Source organism: Carex rostrata, chromosome 8 (assembly GCF_964058835.1).
Source record: "Carex rostrata chromosome 8, lpCarRost1.2, whole genome shotgun sequence".
NCBI classification, from domain to species: domain Eukaryota; kingdom Viridiplantae; phylum Streptophyta; class Magnoliopsida; order Poales; family Cyperaceae; genus Carex; species Carex rostrata.
In genome coordinates this window covers 6,309,639-6,329,671 of record NC_135925.1, presented here as the reverse complement: position 1 = coordinate 6,329,671, position 20,033 = coordinate 6,309,639, and the positions used below count along the sequence as shown (strand labels likewise).

Below are 20,033 nucleotides of genomic sequence, written 5' to 3'. Positions count from 1 at the left end.
GGTAAACTTAATCCGTGCTAAGGAACCGGTGTTTGACATGATTAAGCGGCTAAGGAAGCTAAATGAGGCTCCTTTAGCCTTAAGGAGGCTTAATCCTATCCAGCCGAACAGCCCCCTTGGAGTCATACTAATTGTATACTAAGTATTGCCCCCTTGGAGTCATACTAATTGTATACTAAGTATTGCGTATAGTGTAGAGAATCTATACTACTATCTAGACTTTAATATGGAGTAAGAGTAACTAAGAGCTAAATTTATTTTATTATATAAAGAGGTTAAGAACTAAAGTTATTTGAGGGTTGTGGATGGGAATGTATCGACAATACATTACTTCGTCAAACACGATGGGCATGCTACGGTTTTGTGTTTTCATCTATTCTAGCTATTTCTATCTTTTTTTTACTTACTTTACGATTACCACTATTTTTGTTTGAATCTATACCATCGAGTGAGAATCCGTACAACTATTAAAGTGGCTCCATGCGTTCTACCTCATATTAGATTGGTTTGAATTTTTATCGGACGACAATGATCCAAACAGAAATATTATGTTACCTCATAGGATATGTATTTCGTGCAGTCTTACTCGCAAAAAAAGTTTTTGTATAATGTAAATCGATGCTTAGATTCCAAATCTCGCCAACACACCTTTCACTACGCCTTAAAAAAAGGATTAATTTCTCACGTACTTTCAAAAAGTTCAATTTTTCAATATATCTAATTTGTCACTTAACTTTTAAAATTCTTTCTTTTTTGCTCTTTGAGTTAATTATCCATTGTCAAAATTTACTTTTTTTCTAAAGAAGGGTTCAAATGCCTCCATGTTTTTGTGCCTCCATCATTCCTCCATCTCTCTCCATCATTTTCAAAGTTCAAACAGTCGATCCGAACCGCTTAACCTAACCTCCATACTAAAATATGTTTGAAGACCAAATTTTATATTTTTATGAATTTTTTTACTATTTTTTTAGATAGGTACAAAATCAGTAAATCTGAACCATCTAAAAACAGTATTTTTGTACCTATCTAAAAAAATAGTAAAAAAATTCCTAAAAATATAAAATTTGGTCTCCAAACATATTTTAGTATGGAGGTTAGGTTGAGCAATTCGGATCGACTGTTTGATTTATAATAAACCGAAGTATATTAAGAAATAAACCGGAGTATTAAGAAATAAACTAAGTTATTTAAAAATAAACCAAGTATTTAAAGCAATTGATTAAGAAATAAACCGGAGTATTAAAAAATAAACCGGGGTGGTTCCGATCAAATTCATATTATATGATAGTTCGGTCGGTTCGGTTATTTCGGTTTTGAAAATTTTCAAACCGAACCGAACCGAAGTTATAATTCGGTTTTGAAAAGCAAACCGAACCGATCCAATAAACCGAAATAACCGAACCGTTTAAACCGAACTAATTCGGTTCGGTCCAAAACCGATTAAACCGAACCGTTTGAACACCCCTAGGCATGATGGAGGCATTTGAACCCTCCTCTTTTTTCTATTATACCCTCGTGTGGTCCCTCTAATTAAGCACTTATTTTATTATTGATAGATTTGACTAACACCAACTTGTCTCTTTAGCTTAGGCCCTGTTCGGTTGCATGGGTTATGTGGGAAAAAAACACAATATTGGTATTTAATCCCAGATGTGTTCGGCATCATGGTATCTTCCTAATTAAATTCCCAATTGATTCCCATGAGGTTCTCTTTTTTTCTTTCAACATCACTATTTACATAGGAAAAATTAAATTGAGTCAAAGTTTATTTTATTTTTCTCAATTGGTTCAGCTAAAGTGAAAATCAATAAATTGAGTTGCTTCTTGACATAATTAAGCTATTTTATCATAATTAATAATATTAAACTGGATTTAACTAATTTTTTTATTTTTTTTAATATTTTCTTAATTTATTTGTATCTATTTTCTTATTTGATTTAATTATCAAAATATTTATATTTAAAAAAAGTAATTAATAAGTAAGGTTATGTTATTTTTTAATCTATTCTATTTAATTACATTTTTAATAATTTTATTAATATAAATAATTGTATAATATCAATTATTTAGAAAGAGAATAAGATTTCTCACAACTAATCCCACGGTATAACCGAACACTCATTTCATCATATTCCCATAATCAATCACGTACATACCCATACCGATGGGTTCCCATATTTTCAAAAGTGGATTCCCGTCTCCATCAAATCTCATCCCGTGTAATCCCGTGACAAACGAACAGGCCCTGATATTGAGCAACTGGAGGCTAAAGATAAACACTGTAGCACAGGGGTGGGGGGTTAGCTGCCCCCTGCTGAATTTTCAAAAATAGTGCTAAAAATTTGCTTTTCGAACCTCTGCCCCTCCCTGGAATTCAAATTGCCCCCTTTAGCCCATTCTGGAATTCTAATAGACGGAACAAAACCCATATAAACTCTGAACGAAACAAATTAGTGGAGCCCAAATAGGCGCTGATCCCAAATAGCGAAAATTAGTTGAACCAAAATGTTTTTATTTTTTATTTATTTTTTTTAATTCAAAGACAGAGACTGTCAAGTTGAACCAAAATGTTGATTTAAAATTCCCTATAAATGTTGAATTGTTGATTTTTTTCAAGTAATTTAGGATTTTTATTATATGGATTAGTATTTTTTTTTTATGTTGAATTGTACCCGATAAGCTATTGGATTTGAACCCAATAAGCTATTTGCATCCGATTATTGCCCCGTCCTGACAAAAATCCTGCATCCGCCCCTGAAAACCTACACACCTCAATTAAAAATAGAACCTACAAATTTGGAACTAAATATAAATCAAACTGGAAGTGAATTTTGCTACGCAATTTGAAAGTAGTCTTGATTGAGATTCGCTTCTATCTTCAGAGCTGCAAGGTGAGTCTACTGACAAGTCGTATACTCAGTGTTTTTGTACCGCCTGCACCAACAATTGATTTGAGCCCTGTGCTTCAAGTTTGTTCTTCCCATTAAATTTGTCACTTTGTGAGGGCATTGCATGCTATCTCTTCAGAGTAAATAGAGTAATATAAATATCACCAAAAAGATATACTTGTCAATTTGATTTTTAAAATAAATTTTGTAGATAACTAAATATGAATAGAAGAAATAATATTTAGTTTTGATAGAGATATTGGATATTATAGTGTTTTAATGGAGATATTGACTATTTTGAAAATTTACATAAGAAATTCTCCCTTAAATATATTAATTTAAAGCGTTCAAGAGTAAATAAAAAATTAAAGATTTCTTTGAAAATACGTGAGAAATTAATCCTAGAAACAAATATGTGAATGGTCCTCATTTTTGAAAAAAGAAACGCGGAGAGCAAATCTTCGCCGTACATACATACCACTATCAGATCTAGAGGGGATCTAATCAGGTAGCCGCTAAGAAATGCTGAGTTCGAGTCTAGCCCATTGAGTAAATTAGGTTTATCCAGGCTTCTAAATAGCTAGCTATAGCGGCGCTATAGCTACGCTATAGCTTTTCCGGACCATAAACGCTAAGCTATGAGATAAAATTGCGCTAACTCAGCTACGACCGCTATAGCTATAATAGCTGACCGCTATTACCGCTATATGAGACCCGCTATAGCTACCGCTATGCTACATGATTTTTTTTTGCAATTTATATGGACTTCTGTACTTCTATTCTTATTTCTAATGCTACATGATCTTCTACGGTAAGTATACTAAACCAAACTATATGCTTCTATTTTTATTTGTGATTTATTCTATCATTCTATATCGAGAAATATTCAAATACTAATTATTCATTTTGATTACTCTTTTTATAGTATTCATTTGTAAAATTATTATCGTTCGTTTCAATTGAAAGCTGATTTTGATTATTATTATAATTATAAAATGTTTAAATATGTATATTGACTTCATTTACCTTATAAAATTAATTACTTTTTGTCTATTATAATATGTAATACTATGAAGTATAAACTATTAAATAATGTTACTTTTTAGATTTTTTTTTTATTCTTATTTGCGTAATTGATAAAAAGTATAGACTTAGATTAGTTGTCATTTAGTTGTTACATCAATTCTCTAATATTGATTATGTTGATAATTAGTAGAAATATAGAATATAAAGTTTGAAAAGGAAAAATCGCTATGTGTGATAGCTTCCGCTATAATTACGCTATTCGCAATAGCTTTTTTTTTGGTCTCCCCGCTATGCCGCTATAATCGCTATTTAGAACCTTGGGTTTATCGGAACTCTGAACTCTTCTCTCTTCTCTTTCGGTCTTTCGCCCTCACCTCCTCGCTCAGCCCTCAGGTCTCTCTTGCAATCACAGAGGAGAAGGCCCAAATGACAAAAAAATACATAGATAAAAGAAACGATGCCATTGAACCCAGTCTCACTTCCCTACAGAGCTCAAAACTGAAAAGCCCAACTATTAATTTGCATAGCCCATTAGAAAATTACACTTAAAATCCGTCCTTCCCAATTATCTACAGATCGAGCTCCGTCGTCGCAATTCGTAAACACAGAACTCTTAACACTCCCAACTCAACCGCTCCTCGCTAATCGCAGGGGTTTCCCTCTCTCCATCTATCGACGGCAGGACACTCTCCGTAAGGTACCTCTCTCTCTCTACATCTGACCTTCACACTTGCGCACCGACGCATACACCCTCCCACCCACACGCGCAGACACACACACAACCACACACCTCCACACACCTCCACACCTCAAGGGAGAACGCTAAGCAATAGCATACTTATGTTTTTTTTTTTTTTTGTACTTCCGGCTATAAGCAATAGTATACTTATAAACATTTAATGGCACATTTTTTTATTTTCTATTAATCAAGCAATTAGCGCAGTGACCATTTTATTGAAATCTCTGCTTGATGATCGATCTTGCTTCAAAAATATTTTTTTAGGAGAGAAGGTTCTTTATGGATGCCAAACCCATTCCTTTTGCAAGGAGTAGCCAAGTTCTAATCAAGCATAAAACTTTTGGTTTTGGAAATGTTCTAGCTCCTAGATATAGAACTACCACGTTTTCTTTTTCAAAAGGTGAATAGTTAGATGCTTTTTGTATCAATATTTGCGATGAAATATTACCGGAAGTTTCTTTGACATGAGGTTTAATTCATCAGTGGAAGTTCAACAGCTGAAAATTTTAAATTAAATAAAAGGACTTCATCATTATGCTTGAATCTTTTCAGTGGATGTCCAGGATCAGTATTACCTATATATTTTCCTTTTCTGGTTGGGTGGCTTATTCTTGGTTACAAGATCAGGAGTTAAATCAGGCTAAATTACTAGACTAAATGAAGTGTAATTAATAGAGGGTTAGATTGTTTGAAAAGTGCATCATAGTTTCTGCTAAGTTGCATAAATTAAATTAAGTTATATATCATGCTTCTTTATCAACACTCTTTAGAAGCATGATTTTAGCTGCAAGAATTTAAACATTTAGATCAAATTTTAGCTGAACATTAAGAAAAAGGCCCTTAACTAAAATAAAGCCAGTAGCAAGTTTCAAGGACTACATGACCCTAAAAGATTGAAACTCAGGAGGGCATTATCTGTGTGCGGGTGTCTGGTGTGGTAGTACATATTAGTGTTCTAGTGTAAATTGAGGCTAATTTGGGTGAGTTGGAGATAATTTACATATGATTGTACATTTTGAGGGTTAATCATGGCAAAATTGAAGCATACTTTTTGGATAAGTTGGAGGAGTGAGGCTTACTTCAGGCTAAATGCACTCATTTCTTACTAATTCAGAATATAAATTGTATTTGGTCAATTTTAGGTTGGAAAACTTTCCAAATTAGTTGCGCAATGAAATCATATAAGCTATGTGATTTGAGTGATACTGAGATCAACGGACTCAAGTCTCGCCCCAGGATTGATTTTTCATCCATTTTTAGTACGGTTAGTTTCCTTATCTAAAAAAGAGATCAAATTTTGTATCTAGATTTTGTTTGAATACCGTAGTTGAACTAAGACATGATAATGTTTTGATTATATTTGATTTAAGCTTACTTCACATCATCCAACTAGGAAGGTTGACAATACCTGAATTAGTACTGGAATGTGCTGGCAACAACTTGGTTGCTGCCAGATGCTCCATTTCAATATTTTTTTCTTTAATTTGTTATTACATTGCTTTTGAGGCTGCTCTAGAGCTGATTTAGTTTATAAATGGACATATTATGCTAAATTACTACAATGAATATTAACAAGTACTGGTACATGCCAGTACCAATATACTTCTGTGAGAATGGTGTATGTTTATATTTTGACAAATTTCTGAAATTTGGATGATAACTCTTTCATGTGGACAGATTTAACTGCTTGTCCATTTCTTGGCAAGTATTGATAGGATCTGCTTTAATTTTTGTTAGAATGGTTATTTTTCTAATAAGCATTTCATATTAGGTGACTCCTATTGTGGATGACGTTAGAACAAGAGGAGATGAAGCAGTTAAAGAGTAACTTTTTTATCTTTATCCTTTAGCGCACAATATTTTGTCATTAACATTTTAGTTTTGCACTTCCTCTTAAGTTTATTTGTTGTTCAGTTATACAGCTAAATTTGACAAGGTTGTACTAGACAGTATAGTGGAGCTTGTCAGTGGCTTGCCAGATGTAGAGGTGTTATTTTGTTTCTTCCAATATTGCACAATATATTCTTTTACAGTGACAGTTTCAAAACTTTAAATAGCATTTGATATTCTGCATAACTAGCATTGCCATATTATCAAGCATACCTTAGAGAGAGTAGATATGATGTATTGGGTACACGTATATATCATCAGAAATAACCTCTTTACACTGCTTCCCCCTTTTCTGATAAGTTCTATAAACGGTCTCTCTTAATGGAAGGAAAATAGGAGTATTTCGCTAGAAATCTGGCCTAGTGGGATCATCCCACTGCAATAGAACCTCTCACAAAGATACACCTAGAAGGGTATCAATAGGGAACCTGCATCTTTGTTTTTCTGAACAATAGGAAAACATTAAAAGTCAAGGTTTGTTGAAGTATGGTGAGTGGTATGAATATTTTTTCTCATTTTCCAGTGGTATGTACAATATTTGTCATTTTGCAGTGGTATGTCTGTATCACGAGGTTTCTTTGGGACTAATACCAAGTTTTATGAATGGGATTCTTCTTCTTTGGATTCCTTTTAAATATTTTGATTATATGCAGATTGATCCAGAAGTAAAGGAAGCATTTGATGTAGCCTATGATAATATCTATGCATTTCATGCAGCACAAAAGCTTCCGGAGAAAATTATTGAAAACATGAAGGTGATTCATTTCTATCTTTGGTTTCTTTCCTTAGCATATTCTTTTTGAAAAGAGGCTTGTTTTTGTTTTTTCCCACTTGATTTTTTTTCCAACTGTATACTCTTAGGGTGTAAAATGCAAAAGAATATCAAGGCCTATTGGTTCTGTTGGGCTTTATGTACCTGGTGGTACTGCAGTTCTACCGTCTACCGCTCTAATGCTTGCAGTGGTACAAGGAATTATCTTATAAGCATAAGCATGATTAGTTGCTCCTTTTTATGACTGCTGCTTCAATATATATATATATATATTTTGTTTTAATTTATAATTTTGTTTATAATTTAATAGCCTGCTCAGATCGCTGGTTGCAAAACTATTGTTCTTGCCACACCCCCTAGCCGTGATGGTTCTATTTGTAAGGTACATTCCAATAATTTCAAAATGTGCAATGCTACTTCCATGTACCAAATTACCTAATTCAATTCCCAGTTGTGCAAGTGCCAGTTCTGCAGTTAAACACCAAAAAGCCATTAAAGCAATAGGGTGGTACAACATCTATAATAGTCTTAGTGCATCCAATTTTCATCATGACAGTTATAAAGGCATTTCTTTTGTAGGAAGTTCTTTACTGTGCAAAGAAAGCTGGCGTCACTCATATACTTAAAGCCGGTGGAGCTCAGGTTGAGAAATTATTCAAGTTCCTTTTTTTTTTTTTTGTAATTTTGCCTTGCTTAAACTGGAACTAATCTGTAGTTAGATGAGCAATTACATATATTTTTGCATGCAGGCAATCTCATCAATGGCTTGGGGAACCTCATCTTGTCCCAAGGTGACTAGACCCTTCTTTTACTTGTTCTTTTGGAGTTGCCTTGCCAAGTATCAATGTACTGAATGTTTCAATCTAACAACATAGTATACTCATTCCAGAACAGTAGATATATCTTAATTCTGGTAAATGCTTATCAGACGTAACAAGAAAAATGATTCTCCCAACATGTGGATGACACTATTTATTTGTTTGTGTGCATAGGTTGAGAAAATTTTTGGACCAGGAAATCAGTATGTCACAGCAGCGAAAATGATACTCCAGGTATGTCTTTTGTACCATTTTGAATTACTTGCTACATAACTGGTACAGGAGATACTAGTACCATTACCATGAGAATTCAAAATTCGATCGTAATCAACAGACTTGCAGAAGTCATGCAGAACTCATGCAGTTCTGAAATCCATTGTGTAACATTGTGTAGCATACAACAAAAACATTCCAATGTGTTCATCCTCAGTAAGAAGTACACAAGCTTTGTCCCTGTACAGAAGCATAAGAATTCACCTCTAAAAGTATTGATGTCATCACAGTTTATGCGACAATGAGCTTCTTGTTTTGTTCAGAACAGTGAAGCTATGGTGTCAATAGACATGCCGGCGGGCCCCTCAGAGGTTTTGGTAATCGCTGATAGGTATGCCAATCCTGTCCATGTAGCTGCTGATCTTCTCTCTCAGGTACTAATTTGTTGATCTTCATTGCATTAGATATCTTTTTACTATGCTTGTTTATTCAAGTATTCTTTTAACTTTTTGTCTATTCTAAGTATAAGTTTGACCTTCAACATAGTTAGTTATCACATGACTAGTCATTGAGGACCTTTCCTGTATCATTTTGTAGCAACTCCACTAGACATGCTAACATATATTATACTTCTTGGTTACCTGAAAATTCCATTTTTATTCCTACCACAGTCAAGGAAATATGAGATAAATTAATTATAGCTGTTATAATTTGACATAACACATATAGTTACACATGTACTACTATTCTTCAAAAGAATAATGATGGAAATTTTTGGATTTGTAAATAGTCCTTTGGTTTTAATTCCAATTTAGGCTGAGCATGGGCCCGATAGTCAGGTGGTTTTGGTAGTAGCAGGGGAAGACATTGATGTGGAGGCCATAGAAGCTGAAGTGAGCAAACAATGTGATTCTCTCCCTAGAGGAGATTTTGCCTCTAAAGCTCTCAGCCACAGCTTCATTGTCTTCGCTAGAGACATGGTTGAGGTTAGTTTATCGGGATAATTGCTTTGAGAGTATAAAACTGTAATGTGTAGCTCTGAAAAATGAGAACCACCCGTGCTTTTCTACAAGCTAGTGAAGACACATATGCCCCTTTCCCTAATTTCTTTAGAGGTACACAAGTCACCTACTTGTCCTTTTTCACTTATGTGTAGATGGACCCCTCAGAAGGGTAATCTTGTCATTTTCGATGTCGATTGGGACGGGTGTGGTGACTGGAGAGCATTTCTGTCTCTTTTGTAGGGCTAGCCATGTTTCCTCTATTTAGTAATCTTTGTTTTTCTCATTGCAGGGTTACATTTGATACTTTTTCATTTTTCAGTTCTACACCTGAAATTACCATTAGTTATACTTTTGGGAATTTTAGTACAGGTTTTTTTTTTCCTTTATTAACACCTTGTTTGGATGGAGAGTAGAGGAAGGGATGGAATGGAAAGAAAAGAAAACTTTTTGTCGAATTGTGTTTGGTTGACAAAATGATGTCGGAGGTGAAGAGTACAGGAGGTGAAAGGTTTAACCTTGTATCATTATAATCAATAGAATTGGTTTCCCTCCTAATTTGTGGTGTAACGGATGGAAAAATATTTGTTACAAATATTTTTAGAAAAAATAACACAAATGTCTAGTCCTATATCTTACTAATATAATTCTCATACAAGTTTTTTGTTGTAAACCTACAATAACCACCAAATTTCTCATTAACCTTCTAAATTTTAATCAATCAAACAAGAAATAAGATGGAAAGAAAAAAATTAAATTGATTTTCTCTCATTAATTATCCAAACACAGAGAAGTTAAATATGTTAATCTTCATTTCTATTCCATTCTATTACCTTCTATTCTTCATCTCCCCTTGCTTCCTCTACTCTCCATCCAAACAAGGCGTAAGAGGGGGGGGGGGGGGGGGGGGACTTTGTGTCTTATTTGGTGTTCAATTTAACTATTATAGCACAATTTCAGTAACAAGGTAATTGTTGGTTCAGCTAAGGCAAAAAATTTCTCCTCTTCATAAACTCTTTATATTTTACGTTTCATATGTTGCCCCTGCAAAATGAAAATCACGGTCATATAATTTTAGATCCCTTTGTGTTTGCTTTTTAATTCCATAACTGTGAAACATCTAGTAAATGTGCTTAGCCAAGTGTTGGTTGAGGCGTAGTTGCACATTGGAAGGTTAATTTTTGTCTGATTGGGCTGAATTGACAATATCCCAGGTCCTCCATAGTTGAAATTTGAGCTAACTTCTGGTTGTTTACAACAACAACAACAACAATCAAACCTTTGGTCTCAAACAAGTTGGGGTAGGCTAGAAATGAAACCTAAGGTTGTTTCTTTGTCTAAATTTTTTTCACCTTGTTATTTTTCTTGCTGCGTAGGCAATATCCTTTTCAAACTTGTATGCTCCTGAGCATCTAATAGTCAATGTTAAAGATGCTGAGAGATGGGAGGGGTTAATTGAGAATGCAGGTACATCTTAACTTCAATAATATTTGACACTTTCAAGATTACCAAATATTTGAGTCAAGCATACAGCTAGCTATTCTTAAATTATCTCACCTGGTACCTTGATTTTAAGTTACAAAAAGTTGATTTTTTTTTTGGGGGCTTTTAAAGGTCGGTACATGCGGAACAGTACCTTGAGCTGTAAGCCGTTGTACAAACGAGCATTTTTTTTGTAGCCCTTAGTAAATGATAAATAATAAATGTTCAATATCCACTTCAATTACTCTGATTTATATCAATTAAGACGTCTCAAATTATTTATAATACATCTAAGATATTGAATGTTATTTCATTTCAGGGTCAGTGTTTTTGGGGCAGTGGACCCCTGAGAGTGTAGGAGACTATGCTAGTGGTACAAACCATGTACTTCCCACTTATGGGTATGCGAGAATGTACAGTGGTGTTTCATTGAATTCATTTCTAAAATATATCACGGTGCAGTCTTTGTCCGAGGAGGGTCTTAAGAAATTGGGTCCTTTTGTGGCTAAAATGGCCGAGGTGGAGGGATTGGAGGCCCATAAGAGAGCTGTTACTTTAAGGCTCCAAGAGATTGAATCTACTGTAACTGTTTGATTCTTTTAGAAACGCTGAATCTGTCAAAGCTTTAGCAGCGGATTATAATGAAATAAATCCTGGTTCATAAGAGAAGTCAAGAGCAATGATTCATTGTGATACAATAAACATTTTTGATACTCCAGTATTTTGTCATTGTGAAACTTATTATCTTCTTTCTTGTGATTCATTGTGTTGTTGTGGTTGTCAATTTAAGTCTATTGATCTTGTGTCATTCTTTGAATGATAAAAAAATTAATTTAAGCTTGTTTATTTGTGTTAAAAAATAATTCTGTGCAAGTGTACAGATGAGGATGGTACAAGCTGAGAAATTCCCATTGTATGCAAGAATTTGCTAATACGAAGGTAACTGGTAAGAAGATGAGAAAGGCAGGACAGAGGGTTGAGTATGAAAACTATGCTTCCTGATTCGTTAATTTGGAGCAAAAGTTGGTTGGAAGAGAGGGTTTGGTAGGAACAAGTATCTCCCGAAGTAGTTTTTTGGCCCTTTGAATTGCGGTTCGCCAAAAAAAAAAAAAAAAAAAAAAATCCTTTTATAAAATTTGATTTTTGTTGAACGGTTGCCAGAAACTACGATGCAATTATATGGTCACTTTCAATATCAGCAGATGCGAACTCTAGGTTCATGGCGTGCACAGGCACAGCATGATGTTTCTGTATTGATCGGATATTACAACTTCTTCACACAGTCTTCTCATTTCATTGCTCCTATTGTTCTTGCTCAAAATTACAACTTTTCAGCTCTTTGTACAAGCGTAAGCGGATTCAGTAAGATGGAATGGGAACAATGTCATCATCTCTCATGGACCCTTTTTTCCATCTATCACATGCTACCTCTAGACCCTTTTCTATTTCTCTCTGAGTCTCTTTCGCTCTCTCTCTCTCTCTCTCTCCGTCTCTTAGCCCCCTCTCTCTGTCGGCTCTCTCTGTTACTCACTCCGCCACCGGATAGCCACCGCGGAGCCTCCGCCACCACAGATCTGATCTACCTCCCTCACTCCATCTCTCTCTCTGTCACTCTCTCCGACTCTCTTGTCTTTCTCCCTCTCTTCCTGCCACCAGTCCTTGGCCACGGTGCCAGTCCTCCACCACGACGACACCAGTCACGCCCTCAAAACCGATATGCATCGCTCTTCTATCAGGTTAGTTTGCTCCCTCTCTCTTCCATCGATTGTCGTTTGCTTTCGTTTTTCTGAACTGAAACTTAGCTCTGCTTAAGGGCTACTGATTCATGCTCGTATAATTAAACTGGAATACTGAAATTGTAGTCACCAATTTGGCATTTTAACTGAGAAGATCAAAATAAATTTTGCTATTGAAATTGTCACGTATGCATCCTTTCTCAATACTAATGATTTATTTTGTTTCCCTGTGAAATAAAACAGACATATCAGAAGAAAGGCTTGAAATAACAAACAAACATGGAGAGAAGCTTGTTGGCGTGCTGCACAACACTGGTTCTAAGGGGGTTGTGAACTTGTGATCCTTTCTCATGGTTTCAGGTCTAGTAAGGTACTGACTAATAGAATTTGCTTAAACTAGAGTGAAAATTTTTGGGTTGATATGCAGTTTTCGTGGCATTGTCATTATAGTGCTTGTTAGTTGTTATAACACTCAGTCTTGAGGAACAAAATATTGCATTTACTTGTAGACCATGAGGAGGTATCCATTGCCCATGGTCACGGTGCCAAATCAGTGCTAATAAAATTAAATCTCAAATAACTATTTTTGAATTGTTCACTGAGGAGGGTTTTAATGCCACAAGTTTTAAGACTAGTTGCAGGGACTGCGTTTTTCAAATATAAATCTCAAATAGTACTTCTAGTTGCAGGGACTACAGTTGAATTTATGGCTCTTCTATTCTTAGAAATGCTGTACCTCTCTCTATCTTATTTTTTTTTGTATAATTTTTTTTTCTAATTTCAGGATGACGTTATAATGCTCAACCTTGCAGCAGCAATTACTAAGAAAGGAATTAGTATCTTTCGCTTCGACTTTGCTGGAAATTGGTAAATTTCAAATTTTTTTAAGTACTTAAGTGCTGAATTGTGGAAGCCTAGGTTTACATACGGGAGACATAACAAAGCTGTGTTGTGAATTTCAGTTTATTTCATCCATATAACCAGCAAATGTATTTTCCTATATGTCTATCCATATAGTCATGATATTTTTCATTTTGCATCTTTTTCTTAAATTAGCTTTCTATCCATATGTCTATATATCCATATTGTTGTTGGTTCTGTGATTTGAATGAATACACCAATAAAATGTGGAAGTGGCCTCTGGTATAGTTATTTTTAAAATAAACCCAGTATGATTTTTTAATATGTTTAATATCTGTTGTGATGAATTATATGCTTAAAATCTGTGCTATTTTGCTTAGGGATGTGCTGTCATATCACCTTGGATATATTTTTTTTAATATGTGCTTAGTATTAATTTATGCTTTGTTGAACTGTTGATTATACAAAAAATTGTTGTTGGTTTGGTTGGGCCCGGCACGGCCGGGCCGGGTAAGGCAGCCCATGGGCATAGGCAGGCAGGCATGGGCAGGCCGGGCCTAAATTTTCAAGCCCGTCAGTTTGGGCCAGGCAGGCGGGCCATTGATTTTTAACGGGCAGGCCAAGCCTGGGCTTGACAAAATACCCGTGGGCTCGGCCCATTGCCATCCCTAATTTACGCTAGTGGTCGTTACTCGGATTGAGAAGAAGAAGCGCACTTTCTACTGAGACTTGTGATTCATAGTATTCCTCTATTTCTTGGTTGATTTCCTTTCCACCTAATTTTAGAGTGTTGAAATTGAGCAAGTTTAGGTATAGGTTATTCTATTGAATTGAATAGATAAAATTTGCTTAGTGTCTTTATGAAATTCTTTTAGGCATTATTCGGACTTGGTACAACCATGTAATATTTGTATCAAAAACTGTTACCTGTTTATCTTTCAATTAAGCCTTTACAATGGTACTAGAGCTCGAAGTGATATGTAAAAACTAAATTAATGAACTTAATATATTTTCTTTTATCTTTGGTAACTAAGGGTGACGATTTTATATTGCTTTTACACATAATTATTGCCATCTAATTTGCAAGGAGAAAACGGGTCAATGCAAGGATCTAGACTTTGCCTTGGTTTAGATATACTAAAATTAAACCAATATATCTAATTTCTCAAGAAAATATATTTTGTTCCAGACCGTCTGATCAGAATTTGGACCGGTGGAATGTCTGGAGACCCTTAATTTTAGTGCAGATTATGATCGGACGGTGCGGATCTAAAAAGTAATATTATGTTACCTTAGATGACACGAATTCCGCTTGATTCTGGTAAATTTGGTCAGGAAGTGCAAAAGTGGCTCCCCGGACTTTATGCAAATGCCCAAAATTTTAACTCAAATTCCAAACCAAAACACTGAACTGAGCTGGTACTACCTGAAAGTACTCCTGCCTCTACCTCGTACTAGTCAGCTGTCGTGGATGCTTCCATGAGTACAACCCGGCGAGATTGAACGATTCCGAGGATTGCAGATTGGAAGGATTTGAGCCAAAGCCTGTCGGATTAGACTTCAGATCCAACTAAATGCCGGCATTCAAAATCCCAATGGAAGGTCAGAACAATGCCTCGTCAGCAACCCGGTGCATCGGATGTGGCTCACTTGTACGGATGCTATATGTGCAGTACTCCCCTGGCAACATCCGTTTGATGAAATGTGTATGAGAGATTATACTTTCTCCACTCATTCTCTTCTTTTCAATCTGTTATGTTGATTAACCTTTACATAGACTTTCATGAAATTGAGAGATCATGTTAATTCTCTTGTCAGGAGAAGTGCAAAGCTGTTGCTGATCCGTACATCGAGTGTGAATTTATGGTAAATTTCTTTAAATCTCAGTGAGATGTTTCGTGGTGAGGTGATTGGGTTGATATGGATTACCATATTGCCTGGTACATGCCAGTATAAATCTGCACCACCCTGCTGGTACTTTTATTACCAGTTATTACTTTCAAATTGTGGTAATACAGCTTTATTAGGCCCTAAACAATGCTTAAAATCTAGAAAGCAAAAAATACGGCTTACATTAGTTATGCCTTTGTTAACTATTATTCAAAATTCTTTTTCATTTTGTAGATTATCTTGATCGATCTGATTCTGCACAAGGTGGAGGCATATCGACATTTGTTGTTTAACATGCTCTATCTTGATTCAGATGCATACAAGGTAGCCTGAAACAATAGTGCATAATAATTTTAGTTTCTCCTAATTTCTCCTGCTTCACCTGGCAGTTATTATGGCTATGTGAGATGACCTGTATGGTACAAACAGTTGCTGTACTTACAAAAAAGGATGAAAAGAATGTTTGACTATTTACTAGACAGTTGTAATTGGAGGAGGGTTCAATACCACTGCATTAGAAATAATTTTCCTCAAAATTTCTAGCTAGTAATACCTAATTTATGTGCCACAAATTTTAATATTTTGCAGGGCATATTGCAAAGTTCAGTTCTTGCTTATATTTTCCTCGATGCATGTATCCTCCCAAGCTCTCTTTGTTTTCCAGTAATATTTATAGTTTGTGTCTATGTGACTTGTCAAAGATCCTTGACAATTTTAAGATAAAATTTCTTTCTTGAATGGTGGTGCTTTGGATTCTTCAGATAGTCTACTTTCAGCCATTTGGTGTTGTGCAAAGGTATTTTAATGAGTACGAAACTTTTTGTTGTTGCAGGGATGCGATTGGAAATTATAAGTAGGAAACTATCAAATAGCTGACCATTATGCTGTCAAATCATATAGTAAAGCTTTTACCAATTTGGCAAGTCTCAACTAGACCATTATCAGTAAAGGTGTAAAGGAAAACAATTCACACAACAACAATCTTGACTGGTTGAAAAGGGAGGTAGCACAGACACAATTGGCTAGGAAAAAGTCCTAGGATTGTTGGTTACCTAAAGGCCGAGAGTTTGATTCCCCCTCACGACTTCGCAGCCTCTGCAAAGGTTTAAAAAAAAAAAACAATCTTGACTGGTTAAGTTTGTAAAACCAATAGCGTACCTTAAACCAAACTGTATTTTGTCTTTCTTCACTTACTAGACTTCTTCAGTGTTTGAATTTATTCATTTTTCATTTCTCAGATTCTTACTGGTGCATTGGTAGAAGATATCATATTTATGCTTTTCATTCTTATGGGTTCAAAGTTTGTTCTCAACTTCTCATACAACATTGAAAGGTGAACTTCTTATGTTTCTTTACTGAACTTGTAGCCTACCCTTACAAAGTCAAACATCCAGATCTAGAAAAGTTACTCAAGTTCTATAACCACTTAACTGATATTGAAAGATAAGGGTTAACACCATTGTGTGTGTGTGTGTGTGTGTGTGTGTGTGTGTGTGTGTGGGTGGGTGGGGTGGGTTGGGGGGGGACTTATATGCTGTTTTTTATATTTATCATGGTATATTTAGGTATCGAGAAGTCATATTGGCGATTATCATTTCGAGCTATTTGAAGTTGTTCCTCTTATCAACTATGGTATGTATACTACCTTTTATCTTGATAAAATTATAAAATAAAGTAATGATCTCTTCTGTTTTGGCAAGCACACGATTCTTGACTTTATTGTTTTTTTTTTCCTTTACAAAATGCAGGTGTGGGAGTCTCCATTATCAGTTATTCACATAGTCAACATTTTTGTTCTCTCATCAAATATAGTTGCTTTAAGAGGTTCTGATTGTTTTAAAATTTGAAAATTTGTTTTCTTTGTCTATGCTCATTTGGTTTATATTATATTTTCTTCGTTATTGGTTTTTCAACAGTGGTAACTCAGTCACAGATTGGCTGGTGTGTTGGTATATGCTGTTTGGCCCATGTCACGAAGATCCTGATCAACCACTGGCTGCTACAGCTATTATAGTATATATCTCTATAAATTTAGGCTAAGTATCTAGCACATTGTTCAGAGGTCTAAAGATTTCAAGTTTCCCCTCTAGAAAATAAAATAGAATGTATTCCTACCAGAAGCTCCAATTGTTTCAAAATTGCAACTATGTTGATTAGATGGTAGCTTTACCATGGTTAGTTTTTACTAAATCTCAGGCTTGGCTTTTGGCTATGAAATTACCCTGCAATGTTTTAGAATGCAATTTTTAATAAGCATGCAGTTGGTCACTGCATAATGCATAACTGGTATGCAGATGAAATGTGGTAGGATATGCAGATGTATGTTTTCAAAAGAGTTTCAAAACTTGCAAACTAAATTGAAATCTCTAGAGAACTTGGTAAAAAATAGGAAATAATTCATATTTCTTAGATTTATTAAATGATAGAGTCAGGTCTTCAATTTATATGCCGAACTGGATGGAAATTTTGAAAATATAGAGTTGCTATTGGATATGCCGTGCATACTCTTATGCATGCAGTTTTCTACAGAATAAGCAGTTTGCGGGCTACATTTTATGACATTGCCTTCTAGTATGCCCTCCAAATTTAAAGGGGAAATTTGGGAGAACAAAATTTCATGGGCACCTTATTTTGTTTGTGTTTGTATAATATAATGTTATGGTTCAAAATATGTTTATTCCAGTGCTATTTAATTTGTCATTTGTTGGAATAATCATATAATCAAACAAATTGAAACTTTTATTTGGGATTAGTATTGTTGCTTTGAAGGTAATCTTGTTTTTTCCTTTGTTCCTGTGAGCAGGGTTGATGTTTTCAAATGAATAGATAAGGCCGAATGAATTGTAGAGATTAGAGACGATGTTAATGGTAATATGAAAAGATGAAATTTGCATAGCATTGTTATTTTATGAAGAATGCTCAATAAAGTGGAAAGAATTGGTCAATTTAACAACAGGAGTTTTAACCCATGAGTATATTCAAATTTAAGTTACATAGAGGTACAAATAATATTTTGGGTTTATTAGTGGTAAACATGGAACTTTAAAACTTTCTGAGTACATTAAGCATGTATTGGTTTCTTTTTCCTTCTTAGGTCTTGTATTTAAATTAGGTTTTAAATGATGGACTAATATACGAACTGTACCATGTGCCTGTTAGGCCATTTTTCCTGGCCTATTAAAAGATTGAAGGCTAAGACCCTAATGGGCTTCCCTGTAAATGATCTTCTTACATAATCACATACTTTTTTGTGCATTAAATACAATGCATTACTAATTCATAACCAATGAATTTGACAAATCTCGCAATTTACTGGATGATGGTGGAACCGATCCAGATTCTATTGTTAGGTCTTTTGGCTTCTTTTCTTTACTGGTAATGCCTGTTACTGTTAGGACAAGTATGGTCCTATATAAGTACTGTTCATGTTAATGGACCTGCTATGTACCACCGACATTCAAGTTCTGTGGTTGCACTGATGAAATATCTCATTCCAACATTCAATCTGGAAGTTAGACAGTCATTTTAAATCATGCTTCTAGTGTCATTCCATGCAATTTACAGTTTCCAGTCCCAAGTAGATTTGAAGGTGAGAGATAAAGGGTGGGCTTCGTTGTGTGTGTTTTTGGAAGTAGTACACAGGAGAAATTGTGGTAGATTTTTTATCCGAGATGACTATATTTTATATTGTAAGCTTTGCACACATGCATGACTTTTTCCCTTACATATCCAATGAGCCTGTGCATTTATTAACTCTTTATGTGTTTCATTTTATTTAAGCTGGTTATACCGTTATAGCTGCACATATTTGTTTGTAGAGGAAAATTATATATCAAGAGTTCAGCTTTCTTTTTCGCATATTCCCTGCAGTCCAAAGAAAATATGATTACTAAGACGCGACAAGCTACCGATGTTTAGCTCATTCATAGTGCATATCAAGAAAAAATTGGAGCACTTCATTAGGGTGGAAAAACTGATAGCATTTAAGGCGATGCTTTGTAGTTAGGAGAATAGTTAATAACAATGTTGAGCCACGCATGATGCAAGTATATGTTGCTGACGATACCTAAAAATTGTAAGATTTGGTCTCCAAGTACATTTTAATATAGAGAATGTTGAACGGTTTTGATTGATTGTTTGGAATTTGAAAATGTAAAAACCACATTTGTTCAACTGCCTAGAAACAAACGTTTTGATATTAGCTAACATCTATAGAATGGCTAAGCTCAAAACATTATTTCCTAGCCCCGGAACAAATGACTTGGTTTTTCGATTTTCAAAGTCCAAACCGTGGGTACGTTTGGATGGGAGCTAGAATAGCTAGAATAGTGAATGAGAATAGAGAAAAAATAGTGATTTTTAGATTAGTGTGAAATTTGTGCTATTCGGATTAATAAAAATGTTGTTTGGATTATATATTTGGAATAGTGAATAGCTGTGACCGATAATGAATAGTGTTAACAATGTGCTAATTAAAAAGAAAGATAAGCAACTGAGGTCTCAAACGAATTGTCACAACATGGAGATAATAGAAGTGATGTCAATTTTATAATTTCCAGACTGTGTTAGCGAAATATGAGAAGAAAACATGTTTCTCTCTCTCCTCACATTTTTCAAATAGTAGCTATTCTAACATTTACAAGGAATAGAGAATAGTAGCTATTCTACCTATTATGAATAGCAAAAATATTATTTGGATGTATATTGCTATTCCAAA

The 20,033-nt window shown here is 34.8% G+C and overlaps 2 protein-coding genes across 4 annotated transcripts; both read left to right on the top strand.

Moving 5' to 3' along the window:
• Positions 1-4,475: 4,475 nt before the first annotated feature.
• Positions 4,476-11,625, top strand: HDH (histidinol dehydrogenase). Of its 2 annotated transcripts, XM_078307183.1 has the most exons (15): positions 4,476-4,611; positions 4,918-5,053; positions 5,796-5,917; positions 6,425-6,477; positions 6,568-6,640; positions 7,197-7,298; positions 7,405-7,506; positions 7,626-7,697; positions 7,895-7,957; positions 8,065-8,106; positions 8,308-8,367; positions 8,670-8,780; positions 9,162-9,332; positions 10,724-10,814; positions 11,149-11,625. In XM_078307183.1, exons 2-15 carry the CDS (start codon positions 4,933-4,935, stop codon positions 11,421-11,423), a joined length of 1,458 nt encoding a protein of 485 aa, XP_078163309.1. In that variant the 5' UTR covers positions 4,476-4,611; positions 4,918-4,932; the 3' UTR covers positions 11,424-11,625. The 2 variants fall into 2 exon arrangements, with proteins under 2 accessions (XP_078163309.1, XP_078163310.1); XM_078307184.1 differs by lacking the exon at positions 4,918-5,053 and having other exon boundaries at positions 4,504-4,611.
• Positions 11,626-12,136: 511 nt separating this feature from the next.
• Positions 12,137-18,004, top strand: LOC144558662 (protein ARV 2-like). Of its 2 annotated transcripts, XM_078307511.1 has the most exons (12): positions 12,137-12,565; positions 12,809-12,935; positions 13,350-13,432; positions 14,762-15,132; positions 15,245-15,292; positions 15,551-15,640; positions 15,905-15,950; positions 16,036-16,112; positions 16,555-16,649; positions 16,882-16,948; positions 17,065-17,140; positions 17,233-18,004. In XM_078307511.1, the coding sequence occupies exons 4-12, from the start codon at positions 15,001-15,003 to the stop codon at positions 17,328-17,330; spliced, it is 729 nt and encodes a 242-aa protein (XP_078163637.1). In that variant the 5' UTR covers positions 12,137-12,565; positions 12,809-12,935; positions 13,350-13,432; positions 14,762-15,000; the 3' UTR covers positions 17,331-18,004. The 2 variants fall into 2 exon arrangements, with proteins under 2 accessions (XP_078163637.1, XP_078163638.1); XM_078307512.1 differs by lacking the exons at positions 12,137-12,565; positions 12,809-12,935; positions 13,350-13,432 and adding an exon at positions 13,464-14,167.
• Positions 18,005-20,033: the final 2,029 nt, after the last annotated feature.